This window comes from Gadus macrocephalus, chromosome 11 (genome assembly GCF_031168955.1).
Source record: "Gadus macrocephalus chromosome 11, ASM3116895v1".
Lineage (NCBI taxonomy): Eukaryota > Metazoa > Chordata > Actinopteri > Gadiformes > Gadidae > Gadus > Gadus macrocephalus.
The window spans coordinates 757383-779079 of NC_082392.1; the positions used below are offsets into that span (position 1 = coordinate 757383).

General features: G+C 51.7%; 4 protein-coding genes across 5 annotated transcripts in view; 2 read left to right on the forward strand and 2 right to left on the reverse strand.

The window, feature by feature from the left end:
- The window catches only part of gltpa (glycolipid transfer protein a), a 6324-nt gene extending 4532 nt beyond the window's left edge, over positions 1-1792 (forward strand). Inside the window, 1 exon segment of the mRNA XM_060064768.1 lies at positions 1769-1792. Within this exon segment, the coding sequence (XP_059920751.1) occupies positions 1769-1792 (24 nt within the window).
- An 823-nt stretch (positions 1793-2615) lies between these two features.
- On the reverse strand, positions 2616-12802 carry mvk (mevalonate kinase). 2 transcript variants are annotated; one of them, XM_060065680.1, is made up of 10 exons: positions 12445-12802; positions 11948-12095; positions 11704-11839; positions 8607-8762; positions 7739-7842; positions 7601-7646; positions 6000-6090; positions 5428-5547; positions 4874-5027; positions 2616-3030 (listed from the first exon to the last, which is right to left on the reverse strand). In XM_060065680.1, the coding sequence occupies exons 1-10, from the start codon at positions 12520-12522 to the stop codon at positions 2879-2881; spliced, it is 1185 nt and encodes a 394-aa protein (XP_059921663.1). In that variant the 5' UTR covers positions 12523-12802; the 3' UTR covers positions 2616-2878. The 2 variants fall into 2 exon arrangements, with proteins under 2 accessions (XP_059921663.1, XP_059921662.1); XM_060065679.1 differs by having other exon boundaries at positions 11704-11848.
- A 146-nt stretch (positions 12803-12948) lies between these two features.
- On the forward strand, positions 12949-15034 carry mmab (metabolism of cobalamin associated B). The gene is made up of 9 exons (XM_060065695.1): positions 12949-13122; positions 13361-13422; positions 13500-13593; positions 13690-13747; positions 13829-13901; positions 14006-14103; positions 14512-14576; positions 14684-14743; positions 14832-15034. Exons 1-9 carry the CDS (start codon positions 13019-13021, stop codon positions 14914-14916), a joined length of 699 nt encoding a protein of 232 aa, XP_059921678.1. The 5' UTR covers positions 12949-13018; the 3' UTR covers positions 14917-15034.
- A 1380-nt stretch (positions 15035-16414) lies between these two features.
- Positions 16415-21194, reverse strand: aldh3b2 (aldehyde dehydrogenase 3 family, member B2). Its single transcript, XM_060064769.1, has 3 exons — positions 18144-21194; positions 17465-17689; positions 16415-17016 (listed from the first exon to the last, which is right to left on the reverse strand). The coding sequence occupies exons 1-3, from the start codon at positions 18178-18180 to the stop codon at positions 16811-16813; spliced, it is 468 nt and encodes a 155-aa protein (XP_059920752.1). The 5' UTR covers positions 18181-21194; the 3' UTR covers positions 16415-16810.
- Positions 21195-21697: the final 503 nt, after the last annotated feature.

The window sequence follows — 21697 nt, forward strand, 5'->3', positions numbered from 1 at the left end:
CCTACTCCTCCTCCTCCACCTCCACCACCCTCCTCCTCCTCCACCCTCCTCTCCACCCTACTCCTCCTCCTCCTCCACCCTACTCCACCTCCACCACCCTCCTCCTCCTCCACCCTCCTCTCCACCCTACTCCACCTCCACCACCCTCCTCCTCCTCCTCCACCCTCCTCTCCACCCTACTCCTCCTCCTCCACCTCCCCCTCCTCTCCACCCTACTCCTCCTCCACCCTACTCCACCTCCACCACCCTCCTCCTCCTCCACCCTCCTCTCCACCCTACTCCTCCTCCTCCACCACCCTCCTCCTCCTCCACCCTCCTCTCCACCCTACTCCTCCTCCACCCTACTCCACCTCCACCACCCTCCTCCTCCTCCACCCTCCTCTCCACCCTACTCCACCTCCACCACCCTCCTCCTCCTCCACCCTCCTCTCCACCCTACTCCTCCTCCTCCACCTCCACCACCCTCCTCCTCCTCCACCCTCCTCTCCACCCTACTCCTCCTCCTCCTCCACCCTACTCCACCTCCACCACCCTCCTCCTCCTCCACCCTCCTCTCCACCCTACTCCACCTCCACCACCCTCCTCCTCCTCCACCCTCCTCTCCACCCTACTCCACCTCCACCACCCTCCTCCTCCTCCACCACCCGTGGCAGCAGAGAGACAGGAGATGATGAACCCAGCAGAACATGGTGACGGTGTCTTCAAACCTCTGAGTCCCCGCTGAGCGCTGATGGACAGAGAGACCGGTCCGGGTCCAGACACTGAGCAACAGCACCAGGGAGGGGGGGGAGGGGAGGGGGGGAGGGGGGGGGGGGGGGGGGGGGGGGAGGAGAGCGAGCGAGGAGCGTCTGACAGCGAGGGGGTATCTCATGCGTCAGGTCGGGTTGGGTGTCCGGAGTTAATGGATCCTGACAGCTCGTTCCTCCAGTCCACACCCAGAGGCCAGCAGGGACGTCCTGCACACACACGCACACACACACACGCACACACGTCTCCTTGGCACTTTGGTCAAACAATACAACCTTGCAGCCTCACATGTGCATCTGTCAGGACACACTCCCTTAAATGTTGAATGATTTCTCTCTCTCTCTCTCTCTCTCTCATGCGTCTGGTTCCGGCCTTCTGGCTCCATGCTCCTCCCCCCCCCACCCCCCCCTCCTCCTGCTGTCTGAAGTAATGTGGGGGCCCTCACACTCTAATGTGGGGGGGGGGGGGGGGGGGGCTCATACTCAAATGGGGGGGGGGGGGGGGGGGCATCTATTCATCACAGCAAAGAACACCCATCTGGGAGAGAGAGAGAGATAGAAATAGAGAAAAGAAAAAGAAAAGAGAGCGAGAAACACACACAGAGAGAGGGAGAGAGAGAGACAAGAGAGAGAGGGGGGGGGGGGGTGGAGGGGAGAGAGAGAGAGAGAGAGAGAGAGAGAGAGAGAGAGAGAGAGAGAGAGAGGCTAGAGAACAGGCCGGTGCTCTCCCTCTCCGTCAACGCGCCATTTCAATTGAAAAGCGCAGCGGTAATTAAATTCCAGCAGGGGTTAGGGGCAACGGCGCTGTGCAGTGACAGGGGGCTGCCCTGACATAAAGATGACACAATTCATGAGGACAGAGGGGGAGTCATTCAGGGGAGGGAGGGGGACACACTGCCAGCCTGCCCCACTCCATCTTCATGACATTTAGAAAAAGAGGGAAAAAAGGAAAAGAAAGACGAGAAAGCCGAAAACGAAACAGCGATACAAAACGCATGAATCCGGGATGACCTTTCCTCAAGGGATTCCTCTCCCTGTCCTCCTAATGAGCGCCATATCTATCCGTCAGAGAGGGAGAGAGAGGGAGAAAGACAGAGAGAGCGCGAGGGGGGAGAGAGAGAGAGAGAGAGAGAGAGAGAGAGAGAGAGAGAGAGAGGCGGTGTGAACGTCAGCACAAATTTTCTAAGTAACTCAGGGAAAGACGCTGTGTTGCTGGTGAGCAACATAAGTGGCACTAATCCAATCCCTTAACCTCCACACACACACACACACACACACACACACACACACTAAATTTCGGATGGATGCTCAGTGTGGCCAAAACCTGAACCTGTCACTTGTAACTTCCAAAATAAATTCGGAAAGTAGCCCTATATAAAGCTACCATGACTAGAAACGTATACTCAATCTGTAAATATAATCATCATAAAGCATTGCAAGACTTGCAGAGTTGTTCATGCGTCCAGGACAGGACACACATGTAGGCTATTACATTGTGCATAAGCTAAATTGTTCCTTTGTCGATTTGGGGAATATCCGAGGACTATATTCGGGGAAACACGACGAGAAAGCGTCTCGAGTCATTTTATTGCTGAAAGGAAATCGTGACACAAATCATTTCGCCCCCTAATTGTCCCCGCAAATTAAATCATTCAGATTGAAGAGACAAACGTGTCAAGAACTATTTGTTAAAAATGTCCGTTGCCCTTCAATTATTCTAACAATTCACTTCTCCGTTCGAGACTGAGCTGTGTGCGGTTCTGCTGCCACCTGGTGGCCACACCGCATAATACACCCACACGCCGACTGTCGCACTAAATACATGTCACAGGAACACAGGCTTAAGGCAATAAACGTCAAGCAACAAAAGCAAGTAGAAGACAATTTATTAGGATTACATAGAGGCCCTAGTTGGTTAATTAGAAAACCTAATTCGTCTTGAGGCAACTCCTTAACAGCGGGACTCTACAGTTTCCTCAACAGCAATATGAGATGAGAAACGCGAGACTATTTCCCTTCTGATATATTATTAAAATTAAACTGTTCTGTTATCAGAGCGGGCAGCGACCCCTCCCGGCCCCCCCTCCCCTCAGAGGTGGGTGACGGGCCGGGGGGGGGGGGGGGGGGGGGGGTCAGCGAGGGCCGAGGCGCTCCAGGATGTCCTCCCTGACGGAGGGGGCCCCGTGCTGCTGGACCCCGGGGCCCCCGATACTGGTCTCCCAGCAGTCGTAGCCGCAGGCCTGGAGGTCCCGGACCGTGTCCCGCACCACCGCCGCGTCCGTCTCTACGGCAACACAAGAGGACAACACCGTCAGTCACACAACGGTAACCCAGGGGGCCCCGGGGGCCCCAGCCACCAGGGGGGCCCGGGGGGCCCGCGACCGCTCACTCTGTGATTCATCACTTCTTTATTAATCAATTAAACTTCACATAACAGCAAAAAGCTCTGTGGAGCAACACACACACACACACACACACACACACACACACACACACACACACACACACACACACACACACACACACACACACACACACACACACACACACACACACACACACACACACACACACACACACACACACACGAGACTCGAATAGGAGCTGCAGAACAGGACCGCTATGACCAGCCTGCGGGGAACAGCTTTTAGTCCCCTAACCCCTCAGACACTCGTACCGGCCGGGCTGCGGTGAGGAATACATGGCGACTAAAGTCTGCTTGTTGCCCGCTGGGTCATAAGAGGGCAGCAGGGGACACACACGCACGGACATGCGCACACATGCCCGCCCGCACGCGCGGCAGGCTATCGAGCAGCGCTAATGCTAACCATAAATCCCATTGAAAGTTCAAGGTTGCTGATGCAAGTAGTAGTTTTCAGAACACAATGGCCCAAAAAACTCTGTGCTTTGCACTTTAGAGGACATCCTCACGTCGAAACAACTCGGGCCAAAACACTACTTTAGTGACTAAAGATCCTGGAATATCTTTTTACTCACTAAAGAGACATTAAGACATCAGGTCACTGTGGTGCAGTGTAAGCGCAGTGCGTGGAGGACCAGACAGCAGCCTCTTTAGTCCCCCAGTGAATCAGTCTCCTCCTCACAGAATGATGTTACCCCCCCCCCAGGATTCGCTGGCTCACACGTCCCTACCGGCCACTCACAGGTCCCCCTCAGAGGGGGGGGGGCTTCACAAACATGAAGCAGACATTTTGAAACCTTGTCACTCGTTTCTTTCAATGTCTTGATCTTTTTGTTGAACATGCTTCTTTTTTGCTGAGGGTTAGTGCTGTTACTATTCATCGTTGACACGTTTGTTTAAGGGATCACAATGCACGCGTTAAAGATCCAACATATAATAAACATGTATCCAACAGCAACCTCCCTGGCTTGGGTTTTGGAGCGCTGATCAACTGTTACTGTCAGCCTCTCTGGGGAGTCCACTAGTCTGATAAATGAGTGCATACATAACATCACGACATCATGACGTCATGACATCATAACATCACGACATCATGACGTCATGACATCACGACATCACGACATTATGACATCATGACATCATGACGTCATGACATCACGACATCATGACGTCATGACATCACGACATCATGACGTCATGACATCACGACATCATGACGTCATGACATCACGACATCATGACGTCATGACATCACGACATCACAACCCCCCCCCCCACCCACCGGGTCTCAGCAGCGTGATGCCACAGCCCCCCCCCCCACCCACCGGGTCTCAGCAGCGTGATGCCACAGCCCCCCCCTCCGGCCCCCCCCCCCCCCACCCACCGGGTCTCAGCAGCGTGATGCCACAGCCCCCCCCCCCCACCCACCGGGTCTCAGCAGCGTGATGCCACAGCCCCCCCCCCCACCCACCGGGTCTCAGCAGCGTGATGCCACAGCCCCCCCCCCCACCCACCGGGTCTCAGCAGCGTGATGCCACAGCCCCCCCCTCCGGCCCCCCCCCCCCCCCACCCACCGGGTCTCAGCAGCGTGATGCCACAGCCCCCCCCCCCCACCCACCGGGTCTCAGCAGCGTGATGCCACAGCCCCCCCCCCCCACCCACCGGGTCTCAGCAGCGTGATGCCACAGCCCCCCCCCCCACCCACCGGGTCTCAGCAGCGTGATGCCACAGCCCCCCCCTCCGGCCCCCGTCAGCTTGCTGTGCAGCCCGTGGGTCAGGGTGACCCGACAGAGGGTGTCCAGGGAGGGGTGGCCCACGCCCAGCACACACAGCTGGCTCTGGTTGATGTCAATCAGCTCCTGAGGGGGGGGGGGGGGAGAGAGGGGGAGAGGGGGGAGATGGGGGGCGGTCAGGTGGGAGGCACGGGGAGTGTCACGTGAGGCAGTGCATCTCCTCCAGGGGGGAGATGGGGAGATATGGATTCGTACAAATTGACGATATTCAAAGAGTTGAATTAGTTAAATGTTATTGTTTCTGATCAATAAAGTGAAGGAACAGAAGTGCATCCCAGCTCCTATGGTAGACGTCTCTTCCCCCTCAGCGTGAGTATGGCGGTCGATAGTAGCAGAGCGTTAGCTCACAGGACTCCTCGTCTGGAGGCGTGTTCTGAGCTGATGGGGTCAGGGTTAGGGGGGTGCGGGTCCTCTCTGGTGGGGCTGCTGGCTCTACGTTCGGGTCCTAACGCGTGGGTCTCCGTACCTCCAGCACGTTGTAATGCTCCCCTGTGATTGGCTCGCTGGTCATCTCCGCCAGAGTCTTCTCACAGGTGCAGGAGATGGCGTCCACCGAGTCCAGCACCGGGTTTATGACGGAGGGAAACTAAGAGGAGAACCAAGCAACACATTTTAACCCTCCTCCCCGCCTTCAACACAACGCTAATCGCTAACCATCACTAGGTTAACCCATTCCCCGAGACAACAAAGATAGCTAGGATAAGACACTACACGATGCTAATTACTATTCTTAAGTGCCAGGATGTACAACATACAATAAGTGCGTACACTAAGTGTGTAGTTGCAGCATACACGTGCTCTTCTAGGTGGAGGGCAGTTAGCAGGGTGTCTATACACCACAGGTTATCAGGCTCCTCCCACACCCCCATCATAACGGGGAGCACAGCACGCCCACTCTGGGGGCACAGACACCTGCTGCCGCCGCCGTCGCCACGGCAACCACACCCAGGGCCGCTGCGGGGGGTTCCAGCCCCGGCCCCAGGGAGCCTACCGGCGGCCCGTGGCCCCCGGAGGCCCTCAGCAGGGGCGGCCCGGTACCTTGGTCAGTTTGTCCTTCACTCCGGCCACCAGCAGCTTGGTGCTGCGGGGGACCTTGGTGTTGGTGAGGAGGATCCTCAGTAGGGGAACCCTGCAGAGAACAGGGAGATATCAGACACAGAGAGAGACCAGCTCAGAGAGAGACCAGCTCAGAGAGACCAGCTCAGAGGGAGACCAAACAGAGAGAGACCAAACACAGAGAGAGACCAAACACAGAGAGAGACCAGCTCAGAGAGAGACCAGCTCAGAGAGACCAGCTCAGAGAGAGACCAGCTCAGAGGGAGACCAAACAGAGAGAGACCAAACACAGAGGGAGACCAGCTCAGAGAGAGACCAGCTCAGAGGCCAAACACAGAGAGACCAAACACAGAGACCAAACACAGAGAGAGACCAGCTCAGAGGGAGATCAAACACAGAGAGACCAAACACAGAGAGAGACCAGCTCAGAGAGACCAGCTCAGACACCAAACAGAGAGACCAAACACAGTGACGGACCAGCTCAGAGAGACCAGCTCAGAGAGAGACCAGCTCAGAGGGAGACCAGCTCAGAGGGAGACCAAACACAGAGAGAGCAAACACAGAGAGAGACCAGCTCAGAGAGAGACCAGCTCAGAGAGAGACCAGTTCAGAGGGAGACCAGCTCAGAGAGAGACCAAACACAGAGAGACCAAACACAGAGAGAGACCAGCTCAGAGGGAGACCAGCTCAGAGAGACCAAACACAGAGAGACCAAACAGACAGAAACCAGCTCAGAGAGACCAGCTCAGAGAGAGACCAGCTCAGAGACCAAACACAAGAGACCAAACACAGAGAGAGACCAAACACACAGAGAGACCAGCTCAGAGAGAGACCAGCTCAGAGAGAGACCAGCTCAGAGACCAAACACAAGAGACCAAACACAGAGAGAGACCAAACACAGAGAGAGCCCAGTTCAGAGGGAGACCAGCTCAGAGACAGACCAAACACAGAGAGACCAGCTCAGAGAGAGACCAGCTCAGAGACCAAACACAGACAGACCAAACACAGAGAGAGACCAAACACAGAGAGACCAGCTCAGAGGGAGAACAGCTCAGAGAGAGACCAAACACAGAGAGAGACCAAACACAGAGGGAGGCCAGCTCAGAGACCAAACACAAGAGACCAAACACAGAGAGACCAGCTCAGAGACCAGCTCAGAGAGAGACCAAACACAGAGAGACCAGCTCAGAGAGACCAAACACAGAGAGAGACCAGCTCAGAGAGACCAGCTCAGAGAGACCAGCTCAGAGAGAGACCAAACACAGAGAGAAACCAAACACAGAGAGAGACCACCTCAGAATCACACTGACTTGGGCCTTTATGGCTGTGCTTGTTGTAGTTACTGTTTATGAAACGTTAAAAGATAAGGCATTCATAAGATGACTAAAAACACTGGCATTCATAAACTATTCATATTCCTGTAATTACTATTGTTCAGCGGTTTACGCAGACAGGGATATTGATAATGATAAAAAGGCTCATCAGACATTAAAGCTTTTGGACAATAATGTTTTTTAATAGTTGCTGTCCTGTCCTATGAATACCAGCAGCTCTCTGTAGGAGGAGGGATACAGCGATGGTACCTGCTCAGAGGGATGATCTTCCCAGACAGGAACCTCAACATGCCGCCTTCAGGGAGGGGAGAGAAGAATGGTTCAGATCACACAGTGAGCATGAAGCCTGGAGGTACGAGAACACCTGTCCTGAGAGCAGCTCCTCACCCCAGGTACCCACGGCGTTGTCCACGCCCGACGGATTCCCGTGGATGATCCTCTCCCCCTGAAAGGCCCAGCTGTTGATCAGCTCCATGTCTTCCTGACCCCACCTGGGAAAGGAGAGGAGGTTGCTTCAGAGAGAACATGGGCCTCATTCACCAAGCAGCCATCTTGGTCCCAGAAACGAACCCTGATCTGGAGGAGCTAACACCGATCTCTAGGGAGTTAGGAACGAACCCTGATCTGGAGGAGCTAACACCGATCTCTAGGGAGTTAGGAACGAACCCTGATCTGGAGGAGCTAACACCGATCTCTAGGGAGTTAGGAACGAACCCTGATCTGGAGGAGCTAACACCGATCTCTAGGGAGTTAGGAACGAACCCTGATCTGGAGGAGCTAACACCGATCTCTAGGGAGTTAGGAACGAACCCTGATCTGGAGGAGCTAACACCGATCTCTAGGGAGTTAGGAACGAACCCTGATCTGGAGGAGCTAACACCGATCTCTAGGGAGTTAGGAACGAACCCTGATCTGGAGGAGCTAACACCGATCTCTAGGGAGTTAGGAACGAAAACGGATCTCCAGGAAAAAACACAGATCTCTAGGGAGTTAGGAACGAAACCGGAGATACAACCACACTGTTAGAACTGGGCTCTGACGATGAGGCGGGTGTTCCACCTTAATGTGTATTGATTTAATTGTGACTTCCAGAGGAACCAATATGCCCATTAGGGTGAATCAGGGATGATTCATACAACTGGTGCTTGTTGTTCCAGCGTCGTTGAGTTCCCCTTTGAAAGCACATTCCCTTCTTAATCCTGACATGCACAACGATGCTCTCTCCGTCCATAACGGACGTAGAGTCCTGCCCCACCTGGCGGGGGCGGAGGGGTCCCTGAGGGGGGCGGGGATGGCTCCGCTGGCCGTGAGCAGGCCAGCCGCCAGACACACCGAGTAGGCAGCGCTGGAGCCCAGACCCGCTCCGGTGGGCAGCTCCGACCACACGCACACCGACAGGCCGGGCAGCTCCCTGCAGGGACACACACACACACACACACACACACACACACACACACACACACACACACACACACACACACACACACACACACACACACACACACACACACACACACACACACACACACACACACACACACACACACACACTTTAAAAGCTATTAACTATTAGTGACTGTAATAAATAATCACTTTGTGCTCCCTTCCCCCTGAACGGGCAAATAGCAACAGCCTCTTGTGTGTGTTTGTGTTTGTTGTTTGTGTTTATCCTTGCGTGCGTGCGTGCGTGCGTGCGTGCAACAGGAGCTGAGCTGTCCGCTGCCGTCAGGCAGCGTGGGGGCGGACAGGAGGTTACTCTGAACTAATTGTGCGCTCTTCCTCCCGGGAGACGGACGCATCCACACTGGTTAGAGGCTGCGGTGCCGTCCAATGGCTGGCTCTCATTAGGCGGCGCTGTCAGAGCCGTCAGCACACGGGGCCGCCGCCAGCGCCGTGTCGCCCTGGTCACCCCCCCACGGCCCCCCGGGGCCCGTCTGCTGTGGAGGAGGGAGGTTCCACCTGATGCACCGTCTCCCTCACCTCCTCCCTCACATCCTCCCTCACATCCTCCCTCACCTCCTCCCTCACCTCCTCCCTCACCTCCTCCCTCACCTCCTCCCTCACCTCCTCCCTCACCTCCTCCCTCACATCCTCATGTTCAGCAGGAGTACTGATCAGGAAGGCCTGCAGCAGATCAACCAGGTTACTGGGACTCAACCGAAACATGATTGTCATTGTTCCAATAAAGTAGGGGTTGAACATCCCCCCCTGCACAAGACCATGTCATGGACTAGACCAGTTAACTACACTAGGTTACTCAACCAACTGGATATATGCATATGTCATCTAAGCATTTGTGCAGAAATGCTTATTTGCAAAATATTTGAGTGGGTTAACCTTCTAGAACCTTCTGGGAAACCATGACAACTCAACTAATAATCTCTAGCAGGGTATCTGCAGGTTTCAGCAAGTCAAATTTAAGACTTTTTAAGACCTTTTTAATACCACATTGAATGAAATTTAAGACCTTAAACCCGCGATGGCGGGGGCGATCCCGCTGTATTACAACCCAAGCATAGCATGTGTGTCACTCAATGAGACTCATTCAAGTTTACTTTCTGTCCGTTTATTGAACATAAAGTGATACTCCAGGGCTCCAGACTAACTTTTTCCGTGGGTGCACTGGTGCGCCTACATTTTTAATTTGGGTGCACCAGCACGTATTTATGGTGCACCCAAGTTGTGAGTTGTTGAGGGGAGGGGGGGGGGGGGACAGCGTCTGGGCCCCCGGGCAGCTGCACCGGTTGCACCGTCGATATTTACGCCACTGATTAATAATATTTTCACCATTAAATAAATACCTTCAGTAAGACCTGGGGGGTATACCACGAACCTCGTTGAACATACCCAGGCTTTCTTGGGAAAACCTGGCTCGACAGAGCCGCAACTCGCAATCACAGTTAAATGGTACCACGACGCTCACTTTAGATTCAATTAGTTGAACCAGGTTTTCCGCTTTAGGTTCAATGCGCGCTCACATAAAAGGGGCGTTTCTCGCTACATTTGACTCACCCTTATGCAAAATAAATCGCGCAAGAGCAGTGTATTTCATCCAAGGCGAGCAATGTATTATTATGAACTCCTACGAGGAATTCAAAGTTCAAATCACAGCCAAGGGGAACACGGTTGCCCCTAATATGGCTAGGGTGGCGTGCTGGCAAAAATAGCCGACCGTGTTAATTCGTAAGTGAAAAGATTCTGCATATTGTCTAAAAAATATTATGTATCATCATCCCTTTTATCCCCATATATGTGGGGCCCCATGAATTGCGAACCCAAGTACCGGGAATGCACTTGATCTCAGACCCAATATCGGACGTGCACGTCAAGTTGCTTGCTTTTAGTGGCGTGGTTCAACGTCTCAAACATCAAAACAAAATCAGCCTTGATGAAGCTGCAGATTAGCTCGTTTCGGATATGAAAGGCGCTAGTCCGAAGCGAGTTATATACGCCGTTTTGTCCCTTCCAGCAGTACAGGTGCTCGCGATTTGAGAGTCAGGGAACATCAAACCGAAGAGATCTCCTATCCCCTCATTCGAGTTGTAGGACTGGTGCTTGACCACTGTGTTTAGAATCCACAACACCTCCGCTTTCAGTGTTGGTGTCGCACCAAATGCTACCCTCAGGTCAGTGCTAGCAGCGCGGACCGTCTGCGGCGGTGGCGCCGGGGCAGAGATGCAAAACGTAGAAATGGCTGGGGTCTGTGTGTGGCTCCTGGCAGAGGTTTTATGTTTTTGGCTCTGCATATGGCTGACGACAGCCTTAATCCCCATGGTGCCGAGCTTGAATGTAGGCTACTTTTGCACGGAATGCATCTGGCCTGTTCTGGGTTGGCAACGGATGCTAGCCAACCTCGGAAACGGACGTCTTCCAGCCAACTGACATTGAACTTGCATTTACCCATTGTTGCAGACTAGCTAGCAAGCGCGCAGACATCCGTTTATATATGCAGCTAGCAATAAAGTAGCCTCTCGTACATCTCCTTCCCGAAAAGTCCCGCGAGAAAAATAAAAAATAAAATAGCCCTGCCCCGACAAATTTAAGACCTCAGAGTTATAAATTTAAGACCAGCATATGACATTTTTGACGAATTTAAGACTTTTTAAGGCCTTAAATTTAGAAAAATGAATTTAAGACTTTTTAAGACTTTTAAGACCTGTTTTAAAAGACTTTTTAAGACTTTTAAGACCTGTCTAGACACCCTGTCTAGGTTATCCCGTCCAGATAGAATTTAGAATGAATTTCATAAAGTTGTCGTGGTTTCCCCAGAGTTGCTCGGTTTGAAGGTTTCCCCACCCGGCTAAACAAAATGCCCGCCAGGTGAAGAAGGCCCAGACCAGGTGTTCTCTTACCCTGATCCAAACAAGGAGAGGTAGATGTAGAGGAAGGCCAGCGTGGCCATGCTGCGCGTGTCCAGGTTTCCATTGGTGACGCCCACAAACTCTCGCAGTCTTCCGAGGAGCTCCGGGTCCAACCGCTGGGCCTCATCTGGTTTGGCTGAAGACACACACGGTTTACCTCGCAGGTCTGGCAACATGGGCCAGGCCCAGAGTACTGTGCTGAAGAGAGACTTGGAGACGCGTCAGTCGCTCTTACCGAAGGACTCCGACACCAGCGGCTGGAGGTCAGACAGGTCCCAGGAGAGGAACGTGTCGATGTTGGGAAGGTCTATAGAGACTTTACCAGTAGAGGTCGCCTTTAATTCTAGATAAGTCCTGAGGTTGAGGCTGACAGCAAGAGCCACCTGTTGGAATTCATGCATTTCATGACACAAATCAAAAAACATCAAAATCTAAACATCATACTTTTGTTCAGAACTTATATGAATAATGCATAATATTGATCCTGCAACGTCCTTATCAGGCCCTGTTGCAATAATCCCCATGATCGATGAGGTATTGATTCTGGTTCCGCCGTTACAAGGAGAACATTTCAATTTGGAATTGAATACAAACAATCTAAAGATGACAGTTAGTATAGTATGAAGAGGAGCTCTAATCAGACTAGCTTCATGTACAACTGTCAGAAAGCAAAGCAACATACTGTCAGGTCTACTTCGAGGCACTTTATATATCATATATAATCACACCCACCTTTCCGTGCACGACCGCATGCTCTCCGTGCAGGATGGCCTTCCCTGGCGCGGAGATGATGCAGTGTCGGACATGCATTTGTGTTTCTTTACCTTTCGAGGTTCACAGCATGTGTGTGTATGTGAGTGTGTGTGAGTGTGTAGGGACAACCACTAATGTGATGTGACAGCCGGGGAGACGCCTCGTACACTCAGCTCGAGTTCACCCCTATTGAATGTTACTTCCTTTAAGAACGACACAGAATAAGACCGGTATTAACGGCTGCACTTTTAGATTAAAATTGAATGAAACGTGAACTCAGTGTTCAGTATTGAGGGACAACAAAACACACTAAGAAAGGGGCGGGGCTCGTATGGTTTAGGGTTCGAGCAGCCAATAAGCGGACGTTTACTCGTCACATGTTTATGCTGCTATCCAATCAACGACGAGGATTCTCCATTGACGCATACGGCGACACTCGCGCCATTGGTCGTGCGATCTGAAACCTTCCTTCGCTTTTTTTTGTCCATTCGGACCCTCCGTACATTTGTACGGAGAGTCCGGAAAGACAAAAAAAAGGCGAAGTTTATTTACAATGGCTTCATTCGTTCTCAAGGTGTTAAATGTGCGTTTTTGGATAAGGAGAGGCACATGTTTACATCGGCCGTCCACAGAAACGTTGTTTGCCGTATGCAGGAGGTATATATATATATTTTAAGCTGTGTATATTGAAGCTGTCAGAGTTTAAACGGGGATGTAACAAGCTTATTGTTTTGTAACCTAACGCTGGTAGGTTAGCATGGGGGTTAGTCACATAACATCTTGGCTTTTAGGCATTCACATACTCTCTGTCTCTTTTTATACAGCAATGGTCGAAACAATAATCCCTAAGCAGGCAATGTGTTTTGTAACCTCTGATTCTATTCTTCATTCCCAGCCCTTACGCCACTGATGGAGACAGTAGAGTCCCAAAGATCTACACAAAGACTGGAGACAAAGGCAAGCTGCTCTGTTTCTATGACAACACAGCCGACCTCCTCCTTTAAGATCCTTCTGACGTGTTCTCTGCTCTGAAGGTTTCTCCAGCACCTTCACGGGCGAGAGGAGGCCCAAAGAGGACCAGGTGTTTGAGGCACTGGGGACCACAGATGAGCTGTCTTCTGCCTTAGGGTAAATAATATGGACCCTAATAATTCTACTTATTCCTGACGTCGTCGTCCAGTGCCTCCAGTTCTGTAACGAGACTGCGGTTATTCCACATCACAGCTTGGCCCGGGAGTTCTGTCTGGACAAAGGCCACTCCTTCACCCCTCAGCTGGACAAGGTACCGTCAGGATCTCTGCTAAAGCCAGCGTGTTCTGGTGATGGCACCGTCCGGGGTTGACTATGACTGCTCTTTCTCCAGATCCAGTGCGTCCTACAAGATTTGGGTTCAAATGTTGCCACGCCGGTGTCCTCCGCAAGAGAGAGTCACAGAAGTAATTCAACCCCAAAGTGCAATCTGGGATCAGTCGTTTATTTATTAACTTTAACTTGGCTTCATTGTTTAACCTCAAATATAACTGCAGTTCTTTTCTCTTAGAGAAAACTACGTTCAGCCCTGAGCCAATAGCAGAACTGGAAACCTGGATTGATGAATTCACAGAGGAACTTCCACCGCTAACTAACTTCATCCTGCCTGTAAGTCTCCTCACTAACTAACTTCATACTGCCTGTAAGTCTCCTCACTAACTAACTTCATCCTGCCTGTAAGTCTCCTCACTAACTAACTTCATCCTGCCTGTAAGTCTCCTCACTAACTTCATACTGCCTGTAAGTCTCCTCACTAACTAACTTCATCCTGCCTGTAAGTCTCCTCACTAACTTCATCCTGCCTGTAAGTCTCCTCACTAACTAACTTCATACTGCCTGTAAGTCTCCTCACTAACTAACTTCATCCTGCCTGTAAGTCTCCTCACTAACTTCATACTGCCTGTAAGTCTCCTTACTAACTAGGTCTCCTCACGAACCAGTAACACGTTATTGATTTGATTGAACCTGTAACATGTTATTTGATTGAACCAGTAAAATGTTATTTATTTAAACCAGTCTGGCGGGAAGAGCAGCGCTGCTCTCCACGTTGCCCGGACGATCTGTCGCCGGGCAGAACGCAGGTCAGTCTGGCCGTGTTTCCATTGGTCAGTTTGGCCTCCTTTCTATCTGACGATCCTCTTGTGAACTCTGTATTTAATGTTTAATCCTTCCCTTGCTCTTGTCTTAGGGTTTCTCCCATCGTTCGCGCGGGCGAAGTGGACCCAAACGTTGCCAAATATTTGAACAGGTACATTTCAAAGGTTCATGGACATCAACAGATATCTTAAATATAATAATAATAAGCTTATCTGAAGACATGTCCACCCTACCCTCAGACTGAGCGACTACCTGTTCACTGTGGCCCGGTACGCAGCCATGAAGGAGGGCAGCCAGGAGACCATCTACCAGCGACCCACATAACAGAACCCCGCTCTGAGGAGCGCGGGGACCACGGACATGGAGCGAGACAAACAATGAAAGATGCTGACGTTTTGTTTTAGGATTATATGAACAGAATAAAACCACAGAGTATTCAAAATGGCTGTATGTTTTTCTTCTGATTGCCTTAAAGCCCATGAGTCCGGGGATCACGGAAAAATGTTAGCGGAAAAACATTTGGATCCTCAAGACTAAACGTGATTTGCGTTAAGCTACATTAAGCCATGCTTGTGCCACATTGCACATTCCCACCCGGTCCTGTCTGAAAGGGTTTAGCCAGCCAGAGTCTTCCTGGCCCTGATCTGTGAATGTCCGGTCGTGATGAGGAGAGAGCACTGGAGACATCAAGGACTCTTCCCCACAATGCTCGGGCACCAGCTAGAAAACCACCTGCCCCCTGTGACTAGCCTACCAGCTAGCCTCCTGTGACTAGCCTACCAGCTAGCCTCCTGTGACTAGCCAACCAGCTAGCCTCCTGCGACTAGCCTACCAGCTAGCCCCCTGTGACTAGCCAACCAGCTAGCCCCCTGTGACTAGCCAACCAGCTAGCCTCCTGTGACTAGCCTACCAGCTAGCCCCCTGTGACTAGCCTACCAGCTAGCCTCCTGTGACTAGCCAACCAGCTAGCCTCCTGTGACTAGCCTACCAGCTAGCCTCCTGTGACTAGCCTACCAGCTAGCCTCCTGTGACTAGCCTACCAGCTAGCCCCCTGTGACTAGCCTACCAGCTAGCCTCCTGTGACTAGCCAACCAGCTAGCCTCCTGTGACTAGCCTACCACCTGCCCCCTGTGACTAGCCTACCAGCTAGCCTCCTGTGACTAGCCAACCAGCTAGCCTCCTGTGACTAGCCTACCAGCTAGCCTCCTGTGACTAGCCTACCAGCTAGCCTCCTGTGACTAGCCTACCAGCTAGCCTCCTGTGACTAGCCTACCAGCTAGCCTCCTGTGACTAGCCTACCAGCTAGCCTCCTGTGACTAGCCAACCAGCTAGCCTCCTGTGACTAGCCAACCAGCTAGCCTCCTGTGACTAGCCTACCAGCTAGCCTCCTGTGACTAGCCTACCAGCTAGCCTCCTGTGACTAGCCTACCAGCTAGCCTCCTGTGACTAGCCTACCAGCTAGCCTCCTGTGACTAGCCAACCAGCTAGCCTCCTGTGACTAGCCTACCAGCTAGCCTCCTGTGACTAGCCAACCAGCTAGCCTCCTGTGACTAGCCAACCAGCTAGCCTCCTGTGACTAGCCTTCCAGCTAGCCTCCTGTGACTAGCCTTCCAGCTAGCCTCCTGTGACTAGCCAACCAGCTAGCCTCCTGTGACTAGCCTACCAGCTAGCCTCCTGTGACTAGCCAACCAGCTAGCCTCCTGTGACTAGCCTACCAGCTAGCCTCCTGTGACTAGCCAACCAGCTAGCCTCCTGTGACTAGCCTACCAGCTAGCCTCCTGTGACTAGCCAACCAGCTAGCCTCCTGTGACTAGCCAACCAGCTAGCCTCCTGTGAACAGAGGGACGCACTGAGGCTCTGAGTCATGTGGGGGTCAACCTCAAACCACCATCACTGAGGCACAGCAGACGACGCGCGGACACCAGGGTACAGGGTCATGAATGTTATGGACAGAAGAGGGGCCACAGGCAGAAGATTCACCAGCAGTGGTTCAGGCTCCATGTGCGAGGCTCGTTCTTCAGCCAAAGAATTGTAGCTGATAGGAACTCACTCCCTGAGAATGGGATCATGATTGATAGTTTTAACTGTTTTAAGTCAAGACTGGACCTCTTCTGGCGTTACCAGCAGTACAAGACACCGTGATTTTATCGTTAAGTTGTTATAAGTTGTCCATATTCCGTACATGTGGTATCGAGGTAGGCGTGTTCCTGGGCGGGTATTAGACGTACACGCACAGAGGCTTCTCCCGCCGCCCAACGAAGGCCACGGCCTCGTCCACGCCCGCCACGCTGAGGACGGGGAGCACCGGGCCGCTGGCGCCCTGCTGCGTGACGGCGTGCGCCTCCACCGCGTCCGTCAGGATGGTCGGAGCTGCAGGGAGACAGACAGCAGCGACGATAGCAACAGGGAACAGTGTAGCATGCACTGCAGATGTTTACACTCATCTGATGTAAACGGATTGCATCCATACCGCGCTTTTCTGACCAGTGGCCGCTCAAAGCGCCCAACATTCACTCATTCATGCACACATTCAAGGCAGAGTCGGCCACGCAAGGCTTCAGCCAGCTGGTCAGGAGCAGTCAGGGTGAGGCGTCTCCCTCAGGGACACCTCGACACTCAGCAAGGAGGAGCTGGGGATCGAACCAGCAACCTTCTGGTTACCAGCCAACCCGCTCTACCTCCTGAACCACATGCCGCCCATGGTCATTCCTACGAGTCTTGTTGAATAGCTGGACACTATATGTGTTGTTTTATTCTTATCTGAAATTCTTGATAGTGATGTGTATGCATCCTGTACTGCTGGGACCCCCAAACTCCCCCCCTGAGATAATAAAGACATCTGATCGTAAAGTGATGAACACAGAAGACCCACCGATGTACCTCTCCGCCTCCATCACCTTCCCAGACCTCCACAAGAGGTCCCGGGTCTGGCTGAAGCTCTGGGGCCCCGTCATGCACCCGTCGCTGGGCGAGTCCTGGGGGGTCGGCCCGTAGAACCGCGACACGCAGCACGGGTTCCCCCCCCCCAGGACCAGGGTGACGGGGTTCAGGGTGCGGGCCGCCGCCTGGGCCACACGGCGCCCGTCCTCACGGCCCCCTACGGACGGACGGACGGACGGACGGACGGACGGACGGACGGACGGTTACTCTGACGCAGCAGCAGCCGATAAGAAGATTCACAATCAAAACAAACAGGGAATGCATCATGGGGTTCATGTCATGGGGGTCATGTCACGGGGTTCATGTCATGGGGGTCATGTCATGGGGGTCATGTCACGGGGTTCATGTCATGGGGGTCATGTCATGGGGGTCATGTCACGGGGGTCATGTCACGGGGGTCATGTCACGGGGGTCATGTCACGGGGGTCTTTTCACGGGGGTCAGGTCACGGGGGTCATGTCACGGGGGTCATGTCACGGGGGTCTTTTCACAGGGATCTTAGGCAGTTTGGGTGTCACAGCATAAAGTACAGGACATTTACTAATTCACTTTTCCTTTACAAATAATTCAGATAAGAATGAAACAACAAAGAAAACCGAGAATATTTGTACCTATAAAGAAGACGTGATCAGATTGGAGCTCCACCATCTCGGCAAAGGTATTCACCCCAGCGAACAGCCCGTGGTAGCACTCCCGTGGACGGGTTCAGGGAGGACGGTGGATACAGTGAGGCTCTCCCCATTAAACCCCCACAACATGTCCAGAGCAAATGGAATCAGATGATACCCGACCCCAGAGCGGTTCTCAGACGAGCCCAGCTCCGGTGTCTGCGTCCGGGAGGGCAGAAGGCATCAGTGCTCACAGCATCGTGGTACGAGGGGACCAGTCGGTGCAGTAAGTACCCAGCGTTATGGAGCGCTTTAGAACAACCCACCTAGAGGATGGAATCCTGGTGACAGTCAGCTGACCGCTGGGTTACAGCTCAACTCAACATGACGGAACTGAAGGGATTGAAACAAAAATAAATGTATTTGTAGGCCTAAAGTATTTAGCCATATTTGGGAATATATTCATGCGAAACATATGGTATTAATTATATAGGAACCACATTAGTGCATACATAGCGAGTACAATATAAATCAATGAACAAGTGACTAACAATTTTTATTATGATATTCTGTATTTTTTTTTACCTTTGCAGCATTTTGAACCCTGGTGCAGGAGGGGGACCAGGCCTCGGACCAGAGCGCTCACAGGATCCTCTACGGTAGATCATTACCCCAGTGCTCTTTATAGAGAAAGGTCAGGGCTGCATTCACCCGGGCCGTGAGTACTACTCTATGATCGTTTGGATACAACAGGGTTATAAAACCTATCATGATGGATGAACAAATGAAGCCAGAGAGAACCTGTACCCCAGTCCGACAGGTCGGGGAGGTCAACACACTGGGGATGCAGGTGGTGTTGATCAATGGTAACACTTTACAATAAGGGGCGCAACAACGTGGATAGTTACTGAGGAACGAATGATGAACGACCTAACTGGGGCCCTAACTGGGGCCCTAAGTGACAGTCATTCAGTAACTACTGAGGAGTTACTGGTAAACGGACTAGGGGATACTGTATTCGTCACTGAGTAGTAACAAATGATGAACAACTGGGGCCCTAACTGGGGCCCTAACTGGGGCCCTAAGTGACAGTTATTCAGTAAAGGGGATACTGTATTATGGTTCGAAAAGCTTAACTACTGGTGAACGAATGATTCAAAAAGCTTCACTACTGGTAAACGAATGATTCAAAAAGCTTCACTACTGGTAAACGAATGATTAAAAAAAGCTTCACTACTTGTGAACGAATAATTTAAAAAGCTTCACTACTGCTGAACGAATGGTTCGCGAAAGAGTAACAACTCTGTATGATGCATGACTTTACATGAAGGTACACAAAAAGCTTCACTACTGGTAAACGAATGGTGAACAAATTATTAAAAAAGCTTCACTACTGGTGAACGAATGGTTTGTGAATGAGTAACAACTCACCATCGGTCCGATCCAGCTCTGCAGTCGATCCGGTGTGGGACCCAAGCCAGCCCTCGACAGCGCTTGAAGCCAAGGCGGCAGGTTTAAAGCGTGCCCTGCAGCGGTGGACTATTGCTTTTAAGATTTTAACATTACTAATGCCACCACTTTTAACATTACTACCTCCACATAATAAACCTTAAATGTGAATATTAATGTATGCATTGTGAATATCTTTATTAAAATATGACAATCAACCCGTCTGTGCCCTGTTAATTTAACTAATTTAACTAATTGTGAAATCCCAGGAAAATTCAGTTGCTTTCAGAATAAATTGGTCAGTTTGCTAATTCACAGAATGATGAATTAATGCAGTATCCCCTAGTCTGTTTACCAGTAACTCCTCAGTAGTTACTGAATAACTGTCCCTAAGGGCAGTTATTCAGTAACTATGTGGAGAGACAAAGCCAAACAGAGAGACAACACAGGAATGAACAACCGACTCCATGTGTTAGGTAAAGGTTTTATATAATAGGATACATGAGGAACTAGGCTATGTTAACGTATTCAATCAGAATACTATCATCTTACAGAAGGATCATTTATACACTGGGAGTCCTCAGACCACATAACCAGGAACCATGAAAAGAGAAACGCATTTCCAAAGTCCTTTTTAAAACTTAATCCCAAAAAACGGACTTCTAAAGCGAGATGCAACAGTCCACTGGAGAGTTTAGTGCAGTCTGTGTTTGTCGATTTTCTTGACATCATTTAAAACCGATGAGTAACCTCGTTGCCCAAGACCAACATGCTATGAAGGCGTTCCTCCTCTGCCTGGTAGAATCATCTCATTCAGGTCGGTAGTCTGTGGTGGACTCTGGTTCCTCAGGTCTGTAGTCTGGTCGAGCTCTGGTTCTCAGGTCTTTAGTCTGGTCGAGCTCTGGTTCTCAGGTCTGTAGTCTGTGGTGGACTCTGGTTCCTCAGGTCTGTAGTCTGTGGTGGACTCTGGTTCCTCAGGTCTGTATTCTGTGGTGGACTCTGGTTCCTCAGGTCTGTAGTCTGTGGTGGACTCTGGTTCCTCAGGTCTGTAGTCTGTGGTGGACTCTGGTTCCTCAGGTCTGTAGTCTGTGGTGGACTCTGGTTCCTCAGTTGGCTGAACTCAGGTCATTGTCAGAGTCTCAAGCTGCTCCTGTTATCCAGTCGGGGTTCCTGCTTATAAAAAATAACCGTCCAACACAAGATTTGCATAATAGGAGATCTTAGCAAGTTAAAGTTGTTTGTTGAGTTTATTCACTTGTTCAAAACGTTTGACTCTTTTTAAAAGAATGGTCCCTTCGCTGACTTAAAACGGACCTGGGAACCGATCAACCCTGTTTAATACATTTTTAAGACTTTCAACAAAACATTCGGCAATAATCTCATCATGAAAAAAACAAACCAACAGTCGACCGCATTAGTGTGCAAGAAGAACTCTCTAGAAGCAGGACATCAAAACAAGCTGTTGGATCGAGTGAATGGACCGTTCTGACATCAGGGAGGTTTTCCTCCGGATCTGTTCGACATGGCTTCTAAAGTCCACTCAGACGAAGAGCGGGGCCCTCTTCAGTCGGGGGGGGGGTATCGGGCATGGTGGGCGGAGGTCGCCTGGAGGGGGGCCCTCTTCAGTCGGGGGGGGTATCGGGCATGGTGGGCGGAGGTCGCCTGGAGGGGGGCCCTCTTCAGTCGGGGGACGTGGTGGGTGGGGGTCGCCTGGAGGGGGCTTCTTTCTGTGAGCCATAGCGGAGCAGGGAGCTGTCCTGGGGTGTATGGCTTGATTCCAAAGAACGAGTTATTGGTTCCGTTTGAAAGAAAGACGTTACAGCGAGGTGGAGCAGACATGAGGCACTGAGCATTGTTCGAGGGTCGTGGGGCTATGTGTGGACTTCCTGCTCTTCCTCTTCCTCCTGAAGTCCTAATCTGATGAGGATGAGGAGGGTGTGCAGGAACACACGTCAGTCTGGGGCTGAGAACCAACGGCATGAGCAAACAATAGTTAGGGGTTAACAGACAGACAGCTGTGAGGACAGGGTCCCGGGGGGGCTGCTGGGGGCTTAGTGTCTTTGAGGGGGGGGGGGGGAGAGACATCGTCATCCAGAGAGCGTAAAAAG